General features: G+C 40.4%; 1 protein-coding gene across 1 annotated transcript in view; it reads left to right on the forward strand.

Moving 5' to 3' along the window:
* LOC125020474 (chloride channel protein 1-like) overlaps positions 1-19015 on the forward strand; it is a 40239-nt gene extending 21224 nt beyond the window's left edge. Inside the window, exons 13-24 of the mRNA XM_047605824.1 lie at positions 2115-2184; positions 2710-2820; positions 4779-4992; positions 5984-6117; positions 6211-6302; positions 7442-7537; positions 7651-7804; positions 11846-11928; positions 13701-13745; positions 14817-14921; positions 16187-16273; positions 16380-19015. Coding sequence (XP_047461780.1) covers positions 2115-2184; positions 2710-2820; positions 4779-4992; positions 5984-6117; positions 6211-6302; positions 7442-7537; positions 7651-7804; positions 11846-11928; positions 13701-13745; positions 14817-14921; positions 16187-16273; positions 16380-17003 — 1815 coding nt within the window. The 3' untranslated portion in view covers positions 17004-19015. The remainder of the gene's footprint in view (positions 1-2114; positions 2185-2709; positions 2821-4778; positions 4993-5983; positions 6118-6210; positions 6303-7441; positions 7538-7650; positions 7805-11845; positions 11929-13700; positions 13746-14816; positions 14922-16186; positions 16274-16379) is intronic.

A 19015-nucleotide genomic window follows, 5' to 3' on the forward strand; every position in this document is an offset into this window, starting at 1 on the left:
TGCTGCAGTAAATATTCTTTGGTTAAAATACAAATGTTATCGTATTGATTTGTTTCCTTTTACCTACAATCTATGGCAGAAAGAGCTTGTTTAGTGTACGATTATATGAATTGTCATAAAAGGTTGTAGACGACCCTCTGGATGTTTAAAACTCATAAATCCACGGATAAATCTTAGAGAAAAACACATAATCAGTCGTTTGTATTCTCTGTCTTTATCTGAAACAGTGGAGTCGACTCTGCATCTCGGTGTTTCCATCTGTCGCTGGGTTTTTGTGACACTGATGAAGAAGTGTTGAACGCCTCTGTGTGTTTGTCTGCATGAGAATGAGTGTGTGTGTGTGTGTGTGTGCGCGCGTCTCTGACTGATTGTGTTTGACTGTCAGGATTAATAGAGAAGAAGAAGACGGAGTTTGTCGTCGTCCCTGTGAGAAACGTCCTAATGACTTTTTAGATTTTAATCCAGTTCCTTAGAATCAGAGCCAACCCCCCCCCCTCCACACACACACACACACACACACACACACACACACACACACACACACACACACACACACATATAAAGGTAGTCATTATCTCTGATGGGCTCTGCAGCCCTGAACCAAGCGTATTATTAGTCGAGCTATTTTGAAGTTGCATTCTGACGAGTGTTTGGACACAAACAGTGGAGGTGACATTTGAAGGGTAGAGCATAAAGCTTTGGTTCATTTATTTATTTTATTTTATTTTATTTTATTTATTTTTTTTCCCTGCAGAGGAGTTTGATCTTTTCACCCGTTCACTCCTACGCTTTCCCACATCGAGCTGGCGGCCGTCCAGCTACAGCAGCTACAGCAGCTACAGCAGCTCCACTGCAGCAGCTGCTGATTAAATGCCTTGCTCAAGGACGGCCATGCATGATTTCCAGATTCTCCACTTCTTCATTTTTCTTCTGTTACGTCTCTTCATCCCGTTGCAAAGGAGCACGACATCCTGACAACGACGTGTTCAGGAAGTTACGATTGTTTATTGTTTCGTGGATGAATCCTCGTTAGCTGCAGCCTCAGCGACCACTGATCTTCCTTGGGTCCAAAAAAGGACGTAAAATTTACCATAGATCACATTTAAGGACACGACTCGTAAAAGCTGCCAAGCTCAATAACGCAAGCACAAAAACTAATGAAGCAGCATCTCGTTCATCGGCCCCTGTAACGAAGAAAAGGCTGAGTTGGACATTAAAAATGACAAATTTCACCATTTACCTCGTAAATTAAACCCTAATATTCCAGAATGGATGATTTTATCGTGTCATGGCTGAGAGATTAAAAAATGTGTTTATGATGGGAGTCAATGGGACGTTTTTAGTAGTAAATTTTACACAAAAAAAATAATGCAATCAAGTTAATATTTTAGATAATTATGGTCATATCCAAGGCTGATTTTAGGAAGAAAATCCTCAGCATTAAAACATTAGTTTTAAGGAAAATAGCAAATTTTTCTTGTTTTTTTTTTTTTTTACGTAAAAAACAACAGTGACTTCAAGTCATCAAACTCGCATTTAAATTTGAATTTGGTCGTTTTGTGAAGTGCTGAAGTGGTTTAAGAGATTTATGCAAAAAAAAAATCAGAAAAAAATATGAATCCGTTAAGTTTTTATAGCAGTTTTTGGACACGAGATGGTGATAAATTAAAAGGAGCCTGAGAGTTAAACAGCTGCTGTTATTATTATTATCATTTGACTCCTTTTTTTATTCACGTGTCGTCTTTATTTATTGTTCCTGGGTGGAGTTATAGAGCTAGATAAGGTAGATGTGCTCTACCTTTACACAGATGAGGTCCAGTCTCAAGAGGTTTTCTAATTTCCAGAAATGTGGATTAAAGGACACAGAGTAAATAAAAATGGTTGATAACGTGGCTCCAGCACTTGGTCCTGTTTGTTTAATTGTTTGCAGAGATATTAGTTTATATATGCATTCACTCACTCATTCATTCGTTTCTTTAACCATGATCATTGGTGACCATGACAGCGTTTTAAATATTCGGGTTGTAAGTTTTGGACGTCGAGCCGTCGAACAAACTTAAATCTCTCTCTAACATCTGGATCATAATCATCTCGTGTTTTCGTTCCTCCTGTAGTTCTGGATGTCGGCCGTCGCCACCACGATGCCGATCCCGGCCGGCGCCTTCATGCCCGTCTTCATTCTAGGTGAGCGCTCGTCATGCCCCGATCAGGCATAACATTATGACCACCTTCCCCCATATAGTGTATAGGTCTTTCATTGTGCCTCCAAAGAGAACGGTCACTAATTCACAGTTTTTGTTTTGAAATAATAGTGAGACCGTGCAGGAAGAGGCTTGTTATAAAACACAAGGCATCAGAAAATATGACACGGCAAAAAAATTAATAGAGACTAACAACATTAACGCATTTAATCCCAAATTTTCCCCTGCAAATGTCGTAAGTAAAGAGGTCTAGTGATGTGACCTTTAACACTAGTTACATGATATTGATATAAGTTATAGGAGACACATTTTAAAACTTTAATTAGCTACCCAAAGTCAAACTAACACTTCACTTAAATTAATCCTGGACCTGACGTCCTCATATGTGGACGTTATGTTTTAGGTTTGTTGCAGCTTCTTCTGCTTCGTTTAGACCTGTTTTTGTCGTGTACTGGTACTAAATGAATGAAATGTGTTTTTAAATGTGTTTCCCTGTCCCGTGTCCCAGGGGCTGCGTTCGGCCGGCTGGTCGGGGAGATCATGGCCACCCTGTTCCCTCACGGGATCGTGTTCGACGGCATCCTTTACCGCATCATCCCCGGAGGGTACGCAGTCATTGGTTAGTCTCCTGCTCCTCCTCTCAGCCTCCGCCTCTAAACGCATGATTAAAAATAAAAAACATATCATGGAAGTTGAACTGTCCACGCCCCCCCCCCCCCCCCCCCCCCCCCCCCCTCCTCCTCGTCTCACCCCTCGTCCTTCGTTCTATTCTCGTCTTTCTGCTCGTTAACTGTCAACCCCTCCACTCGTCAGGACTGGTCAAGTGTCCTCAAGTGTCACTTCTTCCCTCGTCTTGTCAACCCCTCTTTCCTTCGATCCTCCTCCTCCTCCTCCTCCTCCTCCTCCTCGTTCCCTCTGACACTTAAACGCCACCGTGGGTTTGCTCCTCTGTCCTCAGCCTCTGACCCAGAAACCTCCCTTCAGTCCTCGTCCTTCCTCCTTCCTCCTTCCATACTTCTCTCCTCACCCGTGCTTCCTGCCACCTTTTACTTACCTCCTCATTCATCAGTTTTTGTGTTGGGCCTCTTTTATGTGACTTTCTTTTATTTTCTCTGCTCTTTTTCAACACATTTCTTCTCGTCTCTCTCGGTTTTAAATCTGCCTCCTCCTCGTTCTTCTCCTCCTTCTTTTGAATCATTCATTAACAAACATTATACCACTTATACAACCGCGCCGAGTGATCAGACTCACATTTACCTTTCAAATACACTCACTGGCCACTTTATTAGGTACACCTGTTCGATTACTTGTTACCTCAAATAGCCAATCAGCCAATCACATGGCTGCAATTCAATGCATTTATTCATGTAGAGGTGATCAACAACTTGCTGAAGTTCAAACTGAGCATCAGAGAATTTGAACATGGTCTGGTTGTTGGTCTGAGTATTTCAGAAGCTGCTGATCTACTGGGATTTTCACACACAACCATCTCTAGGGTTTAACAGAGAACGGTCTGAAAAAGAGAAAATATCCAGTGAGTTGTTGATGTGAGAGGTCAGAGGAGAATGGGCAGACTGGTTGGAGATGATAGAAAGGAAACAGTAACTCAAATAACCACTGGTTACAACCAATGAATGCAGAATACCATCTCTGAACGCACAACACGTCCAACCTTGAAGAAGATGGACTACAGCAGCAGAAGACCACACCGGGGGCCACTCCTGTCAGCTAAGAACAGGAAACTGAGAGTTCACACAGACTCAGCAACACTGGACAATAGAAGACTGGAAAAACGTTGTCTGGTCTGATGAGTCTTGATATTCAGATTTCAGGGTCAGAATTTAAACAACATGAAAGCATGGATCCATCCTGCCTTGTATCAACGGTTCAGGCTGGTGGTGGGGGAGTAATGATGGGGGGGTCATGGTTTAAATGCCATAGTCTACCTGAGTGTTGTTGCTGACCATGTCCATCCCTTTATGACCACAGTGGACCATCTTCTGACGGCTACTTCCAGCAGGATAATGCACCATGTCACAAAGCTCATATCATCTCAAACCGGTTTCTGGAACATGACAATGAGTTCACTGTTCTCCAATGGCCTCCACAGTCACCAGATCTCAGTCCAATAGATAGAGGAACCTTTAGGATGTGGTGGAACGGTAGATTCTTATCATAGATGTGGAGCCGATAAATCTGCAGCGACTGTGTGATGTTATCATGTCAATATGAACCAAAATCTCTGATGAATGTTTCCAACACCTTGTTGAAAGTATGACACAAAGAATTAAGGCAGTTCTGAAGATAAAAGAGGATCCAGCCTTTTACTAGCAAGGTGTACCTAATAAAGTGGCCAGTTAGTGTAATATGTGCATTTAGTTTATGGTCATTAGTGACCTGAGCTTGATGCAACGTGTGATAAACTGTGTGTGGTACTAATGTTGCACAGTGACTATGGAGCATCATAAAAGGTGGATGAGTATAAATAGACCTGAAGGGTTAAATTACATCTTTTAAATCTGTGCAGCAACAAGTTGGAATAATAATTTTCCTCCTCCTCTGTTTTCCCTGTGACAGGAGCAGCAGCGTTGACCGGAGCCGTGACTCACACGGTGTCTACAGCCGTCATCTGCTTCGAGCTGACAGGACAGATCTCCCACATCCTGCCCATGATGGTGGCAGTGATCCTGGCCAACATGGTGGCCCAGGGCCTGCAGCCGTCCCTCTACGACTCCATCATCCAGGTCAAGAAGCTGCCGTACCTGCCCGAGCTCGGCTTCGGACACATGAGGTAAGAGATGGATGGAAAGGATGGAGGATGGAGGAAACCTCTGGACCGCGCAAAATGATACGTGTATACGAGCAAATAAAACAAATGATCAAACAGAGAGTTGATACAATCATAAAAATTATGAATAAAAATAAAAAAAGCAGCAGAATAATTTCACTTACATGTCTGAAAAAAGGGGCGGAACCTTCACCATAAATTATTCATGAGAATCAAGAATCAGAATCAGTCAAGAATCAAGAGTCTTTATTTTCATTATGAGAACAAAATTAAATTTTGCTTAAAGGCTTAAAGACACTGACATTTAAATAACACTCATGAATAGAAAAAACAACCTTAGAGTAAAAAATATGTAAAAATACAGAAGGAATAATCGTTGTTTATCTCCCTCTTTACGTTCTTCCTTACACATATATATATGATATATATATGCATTCATATACACATACATATATCTACATATATACATCCATTTTATATATAAATAATATATAAGTAACTAATAACTCATAACAGTAAATGTAAACAACAGTGAAAACCAGGTGACAATCAATAACCTTCGTCCCTGTAGCTTGTGAAAAACATTTTATTTTGTTTTAAGTTAAGTTATAAGTTAAGTTTTCAGCCTATTCCATAATTTGACACCACACACAAAAAGCAGTATTTTTTTGGTATTTTTTTAGCCGTGTGCACCCTCTGAATTTCTTAAATGAAATCCACCCTTTAAATTATAACCTTCTCTTCTCTCTCAGTGAATAATCTCTGTATATTTCTTGGTAGTAGATTGTTTTTGGTTTTGAACATGATCGTTGTTGTATGAATTATTCTTGTTTCTTCCTTTTGCAGAGCGATTAGTGGATTTATTGAACTGATGTAGTTGTTGCTCTGCACAGTCACTTCTATGTGGAAGAACCACTGAAGAATAGAGACTGAGGACTGATTAGTTTTGCTTTATTTATTTATTCCATCTTTGAAACGTGTTTCCGTCCCACAGCCAGTACAACATCTTCGTGGAGGACATCATGGTGAGGAAGGTGAAGTTCATCTCCTCCCAGTCCACGTACCGAGAAGTCAAACTCCTCCTGGACTCCTCCTCGCTCAACTCCATCCCGCTGGTCGACTCCAAAGGTGAATGAATGAATGAATGAATGAATGAATGAAGTATCATTAGTAGGAATCAGTGACATCAGTTACGTTTTTCTTTTTTCTTTGTGCTTCCAGATTCTATGATCTTATTGGGCAGCATTGACAGACTGGAGCTTCTGGCTCTCTGTGATTGGTGGTTGTCTCCGGAGAGGAGGCTCCTGACGCAGGTGACACCAGTATTTATTTATTTATTTATTTTTACTATATGATATGATAATGTGATTATAAATCCGTCCGTTTAAGTTTACTTCGTTTAAGTTTACTTCGTTTATTTCAACACTGAAATTCCTTTCAATGTTGACTGGGCCTGAACAGCTCATGATGGAGTTCATGAATGTTTTTTGCTTTTATTGAAATGGCAAAAGACGAGAGATTTGTGTATCTATTGTTGAACACCTCAGATAAGCACACCGATCAGCCACAACATTATGACCACTGACAGGAGAAGGAAATAACATCTAAATCATCTTTTGACAGTTCAGTGTTCTGCTGGGAAACTTTTGGACTTGGCATTCATTCATGTGGATGTTATTCAGATATGTAGCCACCATCTAGACCAGACCAGACCCCCCCCCCCAATAGCAATGACAGATCTTTGATAGCAGAAGGATGCAGCCAAAAAGAAAACACTTTCGGAGCAACTCAAAAAAATATAAAGAACTGAACTAGATCCAAAACTGTCCATTCTCTGATGAGTCACTACAAGCGAGACCTACAAAATATCAGGAAGGTGGTCATAATCTTATGCCTGATCGGTGTATTTTGACTCTTACGCATTAAACTTCAAAGTAAACTACAATTAATTTGACTTTTCCCTTTTCCCGGGTAAATATATTTGATCCTGCATAATCAATCGGTTTGCTTCATAAAACAGATGTGGCACAGTGTGCAAACCTACTCGTTAACACAATAATTAGCTTAATGTTTGACCTAAATTGCAAAACAGGTTATTATTAATTTGGATGGTGATTGTGTCTCTAAACGAGGCTGCTACTGTTCAGCTGAAACTGCCTGTGTGTGAGAATGAAGACATAGTCCAAGAAATAAAATAAATAAAACAATAAATAAAATAAATAAAGCAGCTGTCATACAGATTGAGAAGACGTGATATTTTACTAAGTGGTGACCTCATTCATGCAGACGGGAGCAGCTAAAAGTAGAACTGTATATTTTCTTTAGCAGACGAAGCATCTGCTGACGTCTCTTAAGCAGCTTTTTATTTTTCGTTTATTTATAAGCTAATAGTGAAGCATCTTGTTGAAGAACGGTGATAATAATAACCCTCCTGCTTCGCTCCATTGTTCAGGGTCGGATCCTACGGGAGCAGGACCAGGGCCAGAAGCACAGCTGGGAGTCCTTCGCCTTCGTGGACGAGGACGAGGACGAGGAGGACGGAGAGAAGGTGAGGACCTGGCGCTTTACGTTCATTCTTTACGTGCATTCACAGAGAGAGTTTCTCCGCCTGAGTCAAGGCTCCTCATTAACTGTCGGGTTAAATCTAGTTGTCGTCTGCAGGGAAGCCCGGTGCAGGAGGAGAGGAACGGGCCCGTGCCCCCTCCCAAGCCTCGGGAGCCTTCGTTAAACCACACCGCCCCTGATCCGGACCCTGATCCTGATCCTGATCCTGATCCTGATCCTGATCCTGGTTCTGGTTCTGGTTCTGGTTCTGGTGAGCTGATTCACAGAGAATATGGCAGAAACTCTGCACACTTATTATTATTTGTACCGTTGCTTTAAACACCTTCTTTACAACTCAAACTACATGTGTAGTTTCTGATGTCTCTATGGACTTATCTGACATGGAGACCGGTCTGGGAGGGGGGGGGTGACAGCCTGGCGGGGGCCCTGTCATCGTAATATCGATTCCTTCAGACAAGTTTTCCTCCCTGAGACGATGTAATAGGATTTATTCCCTCTTTTTTTTTTTTTCCCTGTGTCTCTGCTACTTCTCTCTGTCGGCTGATATGACGAAGCGTTTCAGTCAGACCCCAGATGGCGTCTGCAGCTCACCAGGTTCTCATATGTGCTAAATAGATTCATGCCCAGAGGACACAGACGCATTTTATCGCTGCTCCCAAACTATGGAAGCAGAACCCGTCGCAATTAATCATAAAAAAACAATGAGATGTTATGTAACATGTAAAAAAAATAAAATAAAATAAAAGTTCAAAGCATCTGGTTCTAGTTTGCACACAAATCATGCATCATTGTTTTCATAATTACTCTCTGAACACAATAGCTCGTACATTTATCGTGCTTTTCTAGCTATTTAATTCAGTCTGTATTTAAATATGGAAAATGTGTCTCCACTTCCTGTCGTTGCCAAACTGATGTCATTGTCCCGGGGATGTGGGCGGAGCCATCTTCTGAGTCATTTTCACCAAAATGCTTCACAGGCAACATGTCGTAAAAACGTGTAAAATACAGACATCAACATCAATTTGTCAAAGAAATAGAAAATTATCAAAGGCCTAAAAAGCATAAAAATTTGTTTTAAGGCTCTTTTTAAAAGCCTCAACAGAGTCAGAGCTTCTCAATTAATACTAAGCTCTGTTCTACCTCCACCAGTTACAGTGTGTGTGTATATATATATATATATATATATTTTATACATTTATGTCACATTCTGTTTCTACAGCGTCAAATAACTAAGACAAAACCTATCTTAAAAAAATGACACTTAAACATTCATCAGCATTATATTAACTACCGAAAATAACAGAAACCATCTTTCAAAACAAATATTTGAAGTGTATTTTAGAGTTTTTAGGCCCAAGTCCCGCCCACTAACATGGAGGAGGTGGAGCTTATGACCTATACTGCAGCCTCCAGCCACCAGGGGGAGCTCTACTTGCTTTGGCTTCACTTTTGAGGAGCAGTGCATTTTTATATTGTCTGTGCACCCAACAGAGAATCATATTTGACAAAAAAAAAAAATAAAATAACAAACAAAAAAAACTAACAGCGCTGAAGTAAAAGCTGCCAAATCAGAGAAAGAAATCAAACTCAAACACAGGCTCCTAATCCACAAAACCAATCTCAGCCAGAACAGCGGCACTTCTCTCCGATCTAACAAAGAGTAGCTGATGAAGTGTGTGCAGCTGTGTGAAAATAACAAAACCCGGCTCAGTCTCCAGGAGGTTTAAGAAATGTAAACAGATCATTATCCGGCAGAGACAGAAATAACAGAAATAACGAAGCTACAGGTAGCAGGTGATCACAGAATCCACACAGACGACCATTAACCACGACTGAATAGTTACCAAACCAGGAGGCACAGAAGTGAGCTGCTCTCTTTAAACCATAGATGCCCTAATTAACTAATTAGAGTCCCTTTAAATCCCGGTGCAGCTTGATTGGAGAGTAGGACCGGGCAGTCGTCCAATCAGAGTTAAACGGGACGAGGAACAAGGACAAGTCCAGGCAGGAGGAAGGATTCAAAGTTCAAAATGGAAGAATATTGAGTTAATTTAGCTTCCTGCTGCTAGTCTCTAACTCTAACTAAGGGAGAATAACCTTATTTTATTTGTTCTTTCTTTGGCATTTGTTCACATTTCTACCAGAGTAGAGTCTCTGTTGTCTCTGTTGTCTGTGACGAAGTCTCCGGGTGTTTTTTAGCTTATCTATGAAATTGGGACGTTTTTGCCTATAATCGACTTTCTGATTCAAGTCGATCTTGATTTGAAGGAAACCGATATGGATTCAGATATGATCCGATTGATTTTTTATTATTTAAATATGTGTCATGACCTGCATCTGGTCCAGGTGTGAAGAAGATACAAAGCCGAACAACAGGAGCCTGAAAGCTCATTGGATTTTAAAAAGTATGACAACAGAGAAAAGTAAAGCAACATATGCAAGATGTGAAACTAGAGGGAAAATATTGTGGAAATAACATAAATCCAACACACACAAAAAATACATTAATTTGGTGACAAATCTCTTTGGTAACTAATTAAGATTGTTACAAGGACCAAAATAACTGGAAATTAACTGATTGATTACACGAACACAGCGCCCCCTACTGTTCCATTCACTCACCTTGAACTCAAAAAAAAAAAAAATGAAACGCATGAATGAAGTTTTAAATGAATGGTGTTCGCCTACATCCATCACACGAAGGGTCGACGTTAGGGATGAATTTGTCTCCACCTTGAACTGACAGACAGATTGATGACGAGCGTGTCCTGTCGAGGCTTTTCTTCCAAACATCATCAGACAGTTTTCCTCCCACGGACAACGACTCCAAATTATCAAGATCTAACATTGAGTAAATCATTACAAATGACCCTTTGGAGCCAAGATCGAGTTACAAAATGGAAATGAAATAGAGACGACTGATAAGAAAAAAAACACTAATCAGCAAGTATATCTCTTAATGCGATTGTAATCACTCTATTGACCTTAGACCATAGTATAAAGCTGAATAGCTCCTCTAAAGGGAAGCCAAAGCAAGTAGAGCTCCCCCTGGTGGCTGGAGGCTGCAGTATAGGTCATAAGCTCCGCCTCCTCCATGTTAGTGGGCGGGACTTGGACCAAACTATAGAAGAAAGTAAATCTACGTCACTGAAAAGGCCACGCCCCCTCATGAATGAAAACAAAGGAGAAGTTGCTGTGTTGTGTATTGTTCTTTCTAACCATTTAAAATATTAAAAAAAAAATAAACATTTAAAAGATTTTATCTGCTGCCCTCGAGAGAGAGCGACAAAAACTGAATAAATGTATGACATTAGGGCATAAAACGTTTGGACAGAGATGGACAGTCATACGTCCATGCAAACACTTAATTACTTTAGATTAAGATGCTAATGTTAGCTAATGACAGTAGGTAACGACTGAGTTACGTTACTGGCTAGGTTCTTTCTCTATTCGTGTCATGATTAATTAATTTAACATTTTGGAATCCTGAGATTCAAGGAGGTAATAGAGTAAATGTCCAGGTATGACACCTATATGTCTGCCTGCCATCTTCCGGCTGACGAATGCTAGCAACGCAAAAGAAACACTATGGGGGGGATTTGTATTTAATAGATGGGGGCGTGGCCATGTGACACTTAAATAGACTTCAAATAATTTTTTTACAAGGATGATGATAAGTCTTTAAACTGACAACATGGTGGCGCCCGTGTTCCCGGGAAAACAGCGTCAATTTGGCCAGTGTCCATATTTATATACAGTCTATGCGTCTGAGACAAACCTCAAAATCTCCATCCGTGATTAAAACATAAACTGACATTTAATTTAATTGAGACCTCGTGAACCAGAATCCAGTCGTTTCAGTAAATAAGTCCCTCTGTTGTATTTGGAAAACAGATTGTAAACCTGAAGCACGTTTCTCTTGTAAGAACGTCCTGATGATGATGATACCAAATTTGACTGGAGCTCGTTTGTCTCGTCCTCGGCAGATGTCCCGACGACTGAAATTAATAACTTAACAGCAAATGAGGGACTGTTTTGGCAGCCTCCGAGTAACCAGATGGTGTGTTGTGTCTATTGTGGTGCAGTAAACTCCTCAGCAGCCCATAACACACACACAAACACACACAGACTCTCAGTGAAACGGTATCCAGGCAACAACAATAAGGGGATTCTTTGGTTCCTCAAAATCTCCACTTGCAGTTGTGTTATTTTCTCCGAGGCTGCGTTTGTGTAATTTATTGACCTTCACCCACTCTCTCTGCTATTATACGTCTCTCTCGCTCTGTCTCAGATAAAGGTCCTCTGCAGTCCATGAGCACAACGCTCAGAAACCTCTTCACCTCTAAGAGCAGACAGACGGAGGGGCAGTCGCAGGTGTGTTTACATCTCCACGTTTTTTGTCCATTTCTTATTGTAATCGTGTGGCCACGCTGGTTTTAATGTTGTGGCTGAAACCCTGCATCCATTCGGCAAACTCTAATTCTTTGACTGGAACCTGTATGATTTAAATATCTTATTTTTTTTACACGGTGATGCCTGTTTTATATTCAGGTAGATGAATCCTTATCTGATTGACAGTCGTGCACGAACACACAAGCATCTTTCTTTCAGCCGTCTCGGATATGGAGGGGGGGGCAAAAGCCAAAACACTGGCGGTAGGTAGGGAGAGTCATTATATTCAGCTCGGGCCTGGTTCATGGGGGGGGGGGGGGGGGGGGCTACACATGTCGTCTGCATGAAGGAAAAACCACTCTGGAAATAAGCAGCTTGTAAGATTGAAAGATTAGAATTTGATTTCTGTTGTTGTTGTTGTTGTTGTTGTGGATCATGAGTTACCAGTGAGATTCTTCCTTATGTTTATGGATTCAGTTCTGTTCTGTTCCTCAGTGGGGATTTTTTTTTTTATTATTATTATTTATTTTATGCTGGCTTTTTATGTACAAGCCTGAATATTGAATAGAAACACAATAGGAACAACCCTCCAGCACTGAACTATGACTCTGACTTTTAGAATATTATTATATTATCTAGCTGATTAAGTTCACTGAGAAACATTAAAACCACCAGATATTGACGTTCTTCTTAGATCCCTGGTTCCTGGCTTTTTATTTTACGTGGATGCTACTTTGATACGTGCCACCACCTGAACCTCCTGTTGTGAGTGGACATCCTGACCAGTTTACAGCTACAAAGACTCATGCAAAACAAACCCAAAGTGGGTTCTGACTCCTTTCTTCTTCAGTCTGTTGGCTCTAAACCACATGGATCAGCCTTGGTCCAAACCCCCTGTCTCTGGTTCTTTTCCTTCCTCTAGTACCACTGTTTATTGGTACTGACCGCCGATACCAAGACACATCTGTAGAAACCTGGACCAACAATCGTTTAACCACCACAGTTTGGACTCTTCATATCATTCCACTCATCCACTCAGCTGGTCATAATGTTATGGCAGGTTAGCCTTAAACTGTTACCTTAAAGTTGAGTCAATAAAAACTTTTCTTTCTGTAATGGTTTAAAAGCAGGAGTTGGGACATCGCCAACCGTTGACTTGTTAGCTTAGCTTGCTAACCAAAAGACAAAGGTACTGACATTTTATTTGCACACGACCCCATTAGACTCCAGAATCACCTCAGCTCATGAGCAAACGAGCAAATGTCAATGTTTAAAGGATTAGCAGCCGTAGAGAAGCTCATCTGTTGGATTGTTCCCACTGATCCTTGGTTTGTCTCTGGTTTATTTTCTTCCTTGAACCGTATTTGGACAAACGTGGACTCTTTCGGACAGTTTGGTCCCTGTCAAAGTCTTTCAAATCCTTCCACCTGTCCATCAGTGGTCATAATGTTATGGCTGATGAGCCCTAAACTAATAAGCTTGTACTTTAGTCACTTGAAACGCTTCACTTCAACTGACGTCATAGTTCTTTTCTAAAAGCGGGACCGTTGACTTGTTAGCTTAGCTTAGCTTGTTAGCCACGACTCCATCTCCAGTTCTTCTCCTGCCTTGAACTATATTTGGATTTTTTTGGACAGTTTAGTCCTTGACAAAGTCTGTCAAATCTTTCCCAATGTCCGTTTTACCTGCTCTAACCTTCACTTACTGTCTAATATAACTACACCCCCACTAACTATTCACTGGTTTCTTTCCAGGAGCCTCGTCCTCCTCCACTGTCGGACACCATGACACCTGACGAGGTACGGTAGCGATGACGCGATGGTTTTACATAAATATTTCCTTAATTATCTGCAGTTAAACAAAGACTGAAATTGTTATTGTTTATAGGGGAGGTTATCAGCAAAATCTGTCAGTTTTACGTAGCTGTAGAACAGATTTTTGTTCTTGAAGGATATTTTTTGAACTGAAATTATATGTTTTTGTACTTGAAATATGTTTTTTGGCACTTGAAAGATTTTAGTTTGTACTTTAAGATTTTATTTGCACTTGAAATATTTCAAATTGTTCTTGAAGGATATGTTTTTATTCTTGAAGGATTCTTTTGCATTTTAAAGTTTTTAGTTTGTACGTGAAGGATATTTTTTGACCTGAAATGTTTTTGTGCTTGAAATATGTTTTTTTGGCACTTGAAAGATTGTAGTTTGTACTTTAATTTTTTTTTTTTTTGCACTTGAAAGATTTCAAATATTTTTTGTACTTGAATGATGTTTTTTTTGTAATTTTAGAAATATGCTTCTTTGTAGTTTGTGAATGATGTTTTGTATTTGCAGTGAGTTTGTTTGTTGTGGTTTGACATGATTTTTACTCCATACATTTTTTAAGTGCAGTGGTGTCCCAGACAGACTTATAAATAAGACGCCTTTTTATTTATTTATTTATTTATTTGGTTGCTGTTGAACAGTCGTGCGTCCTCCAGGGTTGTTCTTTCTGCCTCGACTTCTTCCTGGCACTTCCCCAGAAACGCTCCCTGTAAATTTGTGCTGCTGCTTCTGTCACGGCCGGCTGAGGCTCGTAGGTACAATCCACCGAGAGGCTAAAAGGTGTCAGACATCTTAAATCTCTGCGGGGAGACGGGTGACACGCAAGGACGCAACACGGGGCTTTCAAGGTTTCCCACAGCTGAACCTTGTCCTCCTCTGGAAGCTTAATTACAGCGACTCCGCTCAGCTCCATGTAACAGCTGTTGTTGTGGCCGGATACATTTAATCATATGCTGCACTGTATATGTACACGACCTCTGGCTGAACTCATGCATTTAAATACAAGGATGGATTTAACTTCTCCTTCTTCTTTTTTTTCTTTAAATGCAGATCAAGGCGTGGGAAGAGGCTGAGATGGACAAGCCGATGGAGATCGATGAGATACGAGTGGACCCTTCACCTTTCCAGCTGGTGGAGAGGACGTCGCTGCACAAGGTCGGTGGAGGAAACGTTTCCCTGAGCTTTATAATGACTGAACGGTGGTAAAGTCTCATCGGGGACGTGGAGGAAACGGAGGAAACGTGTGGTGTGATTTCACTGAGCGCCCAAGGCCACGCCCCCTTAGTGGCAAAAACATGGTGAAACGTATAAATACAGAGAGATCAGGAAACATGTGGGTTATCAGATTAAATTAAGGACTCGACCATGATCCATAAGAGCTAAATAAATAAAGAAATGGTCCACGAACATCGACATGAGGCCAGAAATCTGTTCTCCTGATGTTTATATGGACCTGATTTCAACACTGCAAAAACCAAACCAGAGCAAAGCAAAGCACTAAGCACTAACTCAGTTTGAGTTAGTTTTAGGTAATTTCAGTTATGATTAATGTGGCCAAATAAAAGATGCTAACGCTAAGAGCTTTACTGAGAAGTAACCGTACAATACGTAACTTAAAATACATAAAATACAGCATAAATTAATATAACCTGACACCATAACACCAGGTTTCTTCTAATGCAGCGAAACATTTACTTCTCTTTTATCTGAAGTATCTGTAAAAATATAAAATATATCTGTGGGGTCAATATATAATTAAGGCACTTTTGAATCCATTGGATACATCTTTCACACATTTTAATTAAAAGTAAAAACGTATTAATAAAAAATGACTAGATATCAACTAATTAACTAAACAATAATAAAATGAGCTCATTCAGATTTTGTTTCCGTTTTGTTCCCATTACGAACACATTCACGTTAAATCCAGATCACATGACCTGAGGTTTGTTCTTCCTCCTCTTTATTAGTTATTTAATATAAAGTAATGTGGATTTATCACATCTCAACAGTATATTTATAAATAGATAAATATATTTACTCAGCTGTATATATATAATATTTAGAAGAATCTTTCCCTACATTTTGATTTTAGGCCTGAAAAAGAACAAAAATGTGATCGATTACGATAAACTTGTTATTTATTGACCCAACTGCTTTTCCCATGCGTTGGTTCAGTCGATCCAAGAGCAGCTCTTCCTCATGTTTTTTTATATTTAGTTTTGATTCAAACTCATGCAGCTAATCTCCAGAGGGCGTAACCATGGTGACCTCCTGTGCTGTGATGTCATAGCCTCCAGACTCTGACCGGTCGTACGGCTGCATTACGAACAGAAGACTTTCCTTTCCCCATGTCTTTGTCCTGTCGTGTCTCATCAGTGATGGTTTGTGTTGTGGTTGTGTCTCCTCCATCTCCTCAGACCCACACCTTGTTCTCCCTCCTGGGCTTGAGTCACGCCTACGTCACCAGCATCGGGAAACTGGTGGGAGTGGTGGCTCTGAAAGAGGTGAGGACATCAGGTCAACTCAAGTCTAAAGTCTTTCCACGCTGTCTTCATCCTTTCCTTCTCCTTCCTCCTCCTCCTCCTCCTCCTCCTCCTCCTCCTCCTCCAGCTCCAGAAGGCCATCGAGGGCTCCACCCGCTCCGGGGTCAGGCTCCGCCCTCCTCTGGCCAGTTTCCGGGACGTCAGCAACCACAAGTCTGTCTCTAAACCTCCACCTTCGTCTCCTTCCTCCCCCTCCTCCCCCTCCTCCCTGTCCTCCACTTCCCCCCCTTCGCCTGAGATTGTTGCCGCCCAGCCTGCTCCTCCTCCTTCTTCCTCCTCCTCCTCCTCCTCTTCCTCCTCCACCACCGCCGCCACCACCGCCACCACCAAACCTCACGACCACCACCACCACCAGGAGACTGAAACAGAGGTCTGGATCGAGGGCACGTCGAGGGAGGTGGCAGAGGGGGAGGTGGTGGAGGTGGAGGAGGAGGAGGAGGTGGAGGAGGAGGGCAGCTGTAGTACTAGTAGTACAAGTAGTAGTAGTAGTAGTAGTACAAGTACGGGGGCTTGTAGCTGCAGCTACAACAGCAACCTCAACCTCCCTCCATCTTCCACTCCTCCCCCCGTCCCTCCTTCCTCTCCTCCTCCTCCTCCTCCTCCTCCTCCCTCCATCCCTCCCTCCACCCTGAGGCCCCTGCAGGGACTCAACAAGGAGGACGAAGACAGTGATGATGAGCCGATGGTTTAGCTTAAACTAGAGTGATGTTGATGTTTTTTTTATAATGGAAAACCTTTTTTTAATAGTTTCTTCTCTTAATTTTTATTATTTTATTTTATTTGACTTTGCTCTGGTCTTTGGACGCCTCTTTACCTCTTTTTATCCCACGTTTCTGACTCCGTCTTCTGTCTCATTGATCACATCTCTCCTTTCATACGCTCTCTGTGACCTTTCATGTTCACCTCCTACTCGTGTTTTTGTCTTTTTCTTACTTGGTTACTGACAAATACTTTTTTAGAGTCGGGAGCAGCTTGAGATGAGAAAACTCTTCCTGCTACACATTTAAAATCATAAAGAATCCACTTAAGTAAACACATAATTCCTTTTTAGCGTTAGCATTGGCATTAGCATTGTCCCTCTTTGGATTTAAAGTCTTTTTATTAGCATCATTAGCTCAAATGTGTCTTGAGATAACGCTTTTATAATTTTAAAACCGTGTTTTGCAAATTTTGCAACTTTCAGTAAAACCACAGAATAAAAATAATCTGTAAATAATAAAAAAAATGTCGGGTTAACACAACAAAAGCACAAACCTAACTTTATTTTGACCAGAGGTTTTATTTCTCTGAGCTTTACTTATAATTTCCAGTAGTTTTGAACAGACGTAGACGCCACTTTCTCCGAATAACTCATTTTGAAGTTAAATAATGGTTTTATTTGAGCTTTTTTCTCACTTCTGGGTGTCAGAACTCTTTCAAAGTCATTTTAAAATTAGATAATAGACGAGTAATTTGTCTAAATTTGACTTAAAATACATATTTCGACGAACAAAAGTTGCAGCTTTAGCTTTGGTCTGCTCATAATAACGACAAAAAAACTCATTTTAAAACATAAAGAATCCACTTAAGTAAACACATTAATTCCTTTATAGCATCAGCATTGTCCCATTTAAAGTCTTTTTATTAGCCTCATTCGCTCAAACGTCTCCAGATGAACCCAGTGAACCTCAACTCATTTGTGCCTCTCATGTGGCTTTTATAGGTTTAATACTTTCATCATTTTAAATAACTGATTTTGATATTAAATATTGATTTTATTAGATCTTTTTTTTTTAACTTCTGGGTGGCAGAACTCTACCAAAGTCTTTTTAAACACAGATAGAATTTGTCTAATCTGTCTAAATTTGTCATAAAATGCTAATTTTACCGAGGAAAGTTGCAGCTTTATCTGTGGTCTTATCATAGTAAAAACAAAATAACCCTAAATCATAACGAATTCATTTATGTAAACACATTAGTTCCTTTGTAGCATTAGCATTGTCCCAGTTGGGATTTAAAGTCTTTTTATTAGCCTCATTAGCACAAACGTCTCCAGATGAACCCAGTGAACCTCGGCTCGTTTGTGCCTTTTATCAGATGAGATCAGTCGCTATTGATTTTTTTTTTTTAACAGAGCTGCAGATTCCAAAGCCCCAACGTCCACCTCCAAAAACCTTAATCACTGGCTTTAAATCACAGCTGACATTTAGCTTAATGAATTACATCATTATGACTTTACAACAAAAAACATTAGTGCACAATTAAAAAGTGACGTAACTTGTTTGTTCTTGGTTATTTTTGCTCTAAATTATTGCTAAATGCAGGACGTCCTTGTCCGTGCATTTTAAAAATGCTTCCTCAGTTGTTTTGTCTTAAAGACTCGTTGAACTACCCTCTCACCTTTTAGTGGATTCAATCTTACGTCGTGCTCATAAATCTCAGAGACTTTAATATCTGTGACCTCCTTCCATCTACCATCCATCTCCTCTCGTCTCTGGTTTCAGTTTCTCAGGTGCCTTAAAAGTCTTTAAACCTGCAGATTTAACAAAAAAAAAAGATAAAAAACACATAAAAAAAAAAACTTTTTAAAATGTCTAAAACGTTTCTTAAGGAGTTTCTGTGCTTGTGGTTATTTATTTATTCATTGTTGTTGTTTTAGCCGAGTCAGCATTTCTAAAACTGTGAACGACGACGTAGACGAATAAAGTTTTATGTGAAACGCTT

This window comes from Mugil cephalus, chromosome 14 (assembly GCF_022458985.1).
Source record: "Mugil cephalus isolate CIBA_MC_2020 chromosome 14, CIBA_Mcephalus_1.1, whole genome shotgun sequence".
In the NCBI taxonomy this organism is placed as follows: domain Eukaryota; kingdom Metazoa; phylum Chordata; class Actinopteri; order Mugiliformes; family Mugilidae; genus Mugil; species Mugil cephalus.